The sequence below is a fragment of the Populus euphratica genome, unplaced genomic scaffold (genome assembly GCF_000495115.2).
Source record: "Populus euphratica unplaced genomic scaffold, PopEup_1.0 scaffold994.1, whole genome shotgun sequence".
Lineage (NCBI taxonomy): Eukaryota > Viridiplantae > Streptophyta > Magnoliopsida > Malpighiales > Salicaceae > Populus > Populus euphratica.
Genome location: NW_011500857.1, coordinates 25,957 through 31,215, shown reverse-complemented (window position 1 = coordinate 31,215; position 5,259 = coordinate 25,957). Strand labels below are relative to the sequence as shown.

General features: G+C 32.8%; 1 protein-coding gene across 1 annotated transcript; it reads right to left on the bottom strand.

Annotated features, from left to right (window-relative positions):
* Positions 1-452: 452 nt before the first annotated feature.
* Positions 453-2,433, bottom strand: LOC105116605 (adenylate isopentenyltransferase 5, chloroplastic-like). Its single transcript, XM_011014031.1, has 2 exons — positions 2,139-2,433; positions 453-2,018 (listed from the first exon to the last, which is right to left on the bottom strand). Exon 2 carries the CDS (start codon positions 1,893-1,895, stop codon positions 912-914), a length of 984 nt encoding a protein of 327 aa, XP_011012333.1. The 5' UTR covers positions 1,896-2,018; positions 2,139-2,433; the 3' UTR covers positions 453-911.
* Positions 2,434-5,259: the final 2,826 nt, after the last annotated feature.

Genomic DNA, 5,259 nt, shown 5'->3' with positions numbered 1-5,259 from the left:
AAGTCAAATTTTCCTTTGACTGGAAAGTGTTTTCCATTTATCAACTTTCCTAACAGCAAACAAACACAAAAAAGTTTGGAAAGTGATTTCCCAGGAATCACTTTCTGCAAAACAAACACAAGAAAGTTTGGAAAGTGTTTTCCCGTAAACCACTTTCCAAAAAACAAACACAGCTAAAAAGGAAAACACTTTCCTGAAAATTAAGCAAAAAATTTTTTTGACTAAAAAATATTTTCGTTGACCAAAAAGTGTTTTCCGTTGACCGGAAAGTGTTTTTCGTTGACTGTAAAATGTTTTCTGTTGACCGGAAAATATTTTCTGTTGACCAACTTTTTTAACAATAAACAAATATAGAAAAATTTGGAAAATAGTTTTCCAGAAATTATTTTCCAAGAAACAAACATGGCCGAAAATACAAAGGAAAAGGTAAATGAAAAGGGCACACCTTTAGATATTCCCATCACCATTGTAATATATATACCATGTAGCCATCAGGCTGAGAAAAAGAAATACAGCTGCAAATCACAAACATGGACCCCACCATCCACCCTCTAAAGCCTACTGTATCATGATTGATGATGCAGGTGCAGCACACACTAGTACGAAGCTTCCTCAAATGTACGGCCTCCCAAATATAGTTACTTAACGACTCGACAAGTCATCCAGAGCCTTCGAAAAAAAAAGGAAAAAAAAAGCTCCCTTCTTTTTTTCTCCTTATTCTCTCTTATGTAAGTATCAAAATTGTCCATGAAAAGACAATAAATCACAATCCATCATGTAACAAAAGTGTCAAATAACATAATAATACAATTTCCAACCTCCTAAATAATTATTTATAATCACAGATGTTGATTACGACGATGAGAATGATTTGCAGATGAATTTTGGTATTAACCAAGAATCCTTTACCTCTATCGACTAGCGACGGCGGCCATAGCCGGGACAGAAATCGGCACCATATTGATCGACTCTGATGGTACAATGGGGGATACACGATTTTCTTCACAAAGAAATTGGTTCACAATCATGGTGCTTGGTCCTGCCACAATTTGGTCCCAAAGATTGTCAGCCTCCTTTCCACTTGCTAGGAAAACTGGTGTGGCATCGATTCGGTGCATTTTCCAATTCCATATGCTATGAAGTCGACGGATTTTTTGTAATTGTCGACAAGCTAGAATACAAGTATTCTCTTTGATTTTTTCAATGGCCTCATCAAGAAGCTTTCCACGTGTTTTAGCATCCATAATCGTCTCGTTTCGTAGGAATTGATCTAATTCAGGAACCCCAATTGCCCGCTTGATTCCTTGTGAATAATCATCAAATTTAGTTGGATCAAACACATCTCTCACCTCATCAATCAAGCCTGCTCTTACCATTCGATCAACCCGATCTGATACGAACGAGTGGAGTAGAGGTAGTGACACATCCACCCAGAGAAAGCAACATTCATACCTTAATCGAAACTCAGGATCATCATTTGCTAAAGCCTCCACATACGAATTGGATCCACCGGCAATGATCGGCAGCCGATCCCGTGTGACGATTGATTCGACAACAAGTGATGCGTGGTGCCTGAAGTCGTCGGAAGTGAAATCTGCATTAGGGTCTGCTATGCCAAGTAAATGATGGGGCACGCCTCGACATTCCTCTTCCGTCGCCTTGTTTGTGACTATATCTAGGCCTTTATAAACTTGCATTTTGTCACAATTGACAACCTCGGCTGGGAAACGGGTTGCCAGGTCAATAGCCAGCCTTGATTTGCCTGTGCCAGTCGGTCCAACAACGAACACAACCTTATCTTTTCGACGAAAGAAAGGTTTCATGTTTAGCCCTCCTTGGAAATTCACACGGGGCTGTACTTGTTTGTAGGCAGACAAAGAAAGCCTCATGGTCATTGTTGAATGTGCTGGGACGTTGTCGTTGACCAAATTAAGAAAAAGATTAACTATCTCTCTCCCTCTCTCTCACTATATACATATACATATATATACATATACATATATATATATATATATTACCTGTCAAGATTGTGTTAAAATTAATTAGAAAATTTTAGTAAGCACAAGAAATAGTGATTAAACACACAATTTATCCAACACAATTACCCCACAAATGTTTATTTTCATGGACCACCGTACCTTTATGGATCAAATATGCGACGGTTCGAGGAGGAGAATGACCAGTACTGCCTCTTTTTTTTGCAGGGAAGAGGAGTGGTGAGAGAGAGATGTGAAGAAAAAAGCTGGGAAGAGATTGTTGGTAATGAGTAGGCAGGCTGTGCTGCGCACCACAGAAGCTCTATTCGAGTGTTTATCTACTATATATATTTACACTATGAAAAGGAAGCATGATAAGAGCCACTCTGAAAAGATTTTATGGACTTTTGACAGAGTGCTTATGACAGGAGGTGCCAATCGAAATCTTCTCGGATCAGTTAATTAGCCTGCTGAAGCGTGGGTTCTGCGCAGGTATTTATACAATCATGACTTTGAAGAATGATAAAGGCACATATGGTTTCCAATTTTTTTCATCTTTTTCAGTGTATACTGAGACACGTGTCCGCAAAACCTTGGAGGCGTCATCCCGCAATGTGCCATGGAAAAGAGCGGAACTCATAATTCACTACATGAACTTCGATCAATTATTTTTTATATAAATAATTTCTTTTCATTTTTTTAATATAAAAATCCTTGATTCAGCTATGATTAAGTTTCATTGAATTTTTTTAATTCATATTAAAATCTAATTTAAATTAGATTCAAAATTAAAAAAATTTAAATTTAACCCATTAAACTATATTCTTATTATAAATTAACACCATCCCTTGAAATATAAATTTCTTCTCCTCCATGTAAATGAATCCCTTAACGAATGAGTGTTTACTTAAAATATTGAGGAGCTCAAAAAATAAAATAATAACAAGAGTCCATTGAGGTCAATTTCAAAGGTAGGTCAAACTCACCAAAGGGGTCATGCTGACTTGAACTTTGGCTCAAAATTAAAAATACAAAATAGTCCCAGGACCACAGTTGAGTAAAAAGAAATTATTTCTAAATTCTTAGGTTAGTTATATAGCAAGGCTACCCTCTCTAGCTCCCTGCTACTTGAGTCATCAATATGCAACTATTTCACTAAAAACATCACGGAATCCTTTATATATTGTAGTTTTTTAGGGTGTATAGTCAACTCAAAGTAGAGGGGTGGCTCATAATCAATGAGAGGATTCCTCTTATCTTCCTTTGTTTTTTTAAATAGTATTTGTTTATTTAATCTAGGTTTAAGTTATGGCCCGATCTTAATAAAAAAACATAGCACCTGCATATGGAAACAATATGGGTGGAGAAGTTGTTTTCAACAAATTAAAAGCAGTGGGCAAAAGAATTTCCCTTTTAATGGTTTCGATACCTAGATATATATTTGTATATTTGTTGATATGACAAGCTAACAATAACGTTTTCATTGGTATAATTTATGTTCGACATTATATATATAATTATAAATCTTCGTGCCCTTTAATGCCGGTGGGCAAAGGAGATGAAAATTTATACGTTGTAGGAGGTTTTTAGGTATTTGTTTATGCACCTTCCAGATCGGGTCCATGAATCGATGGCCGCGGCTCAAGAACAATGACAAGTTCTGTAGGCTGTATGATCACACACATCAGCTAATGGGTTCCATTGCATTCTGCACTATTCCTGTGAGGCCATCCAATTGTAGTGATAAGTTATATAAACACAAAAATTAATCATTTGTATTACTTTTTTTTGTTTTCTTTTTCTAATGTGCCTTCAGTATTTGTGGCTCACATTTGTTAATTTGTGGTGATATTTTATAGGCAACTTACCATGACTCAGCATTAAGCCAAAATCAAATTTTATATGCAACCAAAAGTAGAGTTTTGATTTGATAGGTTAATCATTACTTGGTCAAAACTTGAGTGAAACATAGTTTATTTAAAAAAAAAAATTCTCTAAAAGTATATCATTTTAAAAAATTTAATTTTTTAAAATAATATTATTTTAAATTAACTTATTCAATTTATAACTTTAACTTTGAGTTTTATTATTTAATGAGTTGAGTTTTATAACACCATAATATATTAAGAAATACAGTAATTTATGAGAATTTTTTCTTTATTGGATAGTAATGGGACTAAAATCAAATGGATGGAACTTATAGTTATCTTCTTTATTTTGTTGGTACACTATTGTTAAATTAATTTTTTTTTTAAAAAATCTAAATGAGTTGTTCATTTCACTATGCATTACAAGAAAAATAGTGGATTTCAATCATATTTTCTTTTCTTTTTTGTCTTTTGAGAATTTTCTACTTTAGTAACTAATTTTATTTTTTTGCAATTTCATACATGCAAAATGTGTCACATTTTCTTTTCTTTTTTGTCCTTTGAGAATTTTCTACTTCAATAACTAATTTTATTTTTTTGCAATTTCATATATGCCAAATGTGTTGGCTTGGATTTACAGCTGATAATTTATTTCAATTAGCTTGCTATATTGTTTTTGCTTGTTAAAAAAAACTTTTCAACATTAAATTATGCTTGCTTTTGCAAAATAATAGTAAATTTAATTACTAAAAAACTTTAAAATTCAAGGACTGAATTTGAGCATGAAACAAAAATGCAATATTTTTTTTAATTGTTCTTGAGGACCATTTTTTAAAATTTTGGTCCCAAATGTTTTCTCATTTCATATTTTTTATCCCTTTTTTTTCTTAAGTTTGGTCTAAAACTTTATTTTATTTAGGTTTTACTCTATACGTTTGGAACATGAGAAATAAGGTCATTAGAAAAAAAAATAGAGAGAAAGTGATTAGTTAAACACATCTCAATTACACTATATATATATATATATATAGTTTTTTTGTGTTAATGGGTTATATTTGACATAAAGGTTCCATTTAAGAATTTTTTAATTCCTCTTTTGTCAAAGAAGGTAGAATAGGTCTAAGATGTTTCTTTTTTCAATCATGGTGAAATTTTGGATTTTTAAAGGATAAAAAGTTATTTTGAGATTAGATATAATTTAGCTGGGAGATTATAAGAATTGTTTTAGGTGTTTATAAGTGAAATTAAATTTTTTTTAGTCTCTGATTTATAGTAATTTTCTGACCATCTAAGGTAGATGACGTACAATAATAAACAATATATCTTAAAACAATTGCCAATAACATATTGTTCATCCATTTTAAAAAAGAGACAATAGAAGTCCAAGTAAGCCTATGTGCCTGAATTTTTTTATG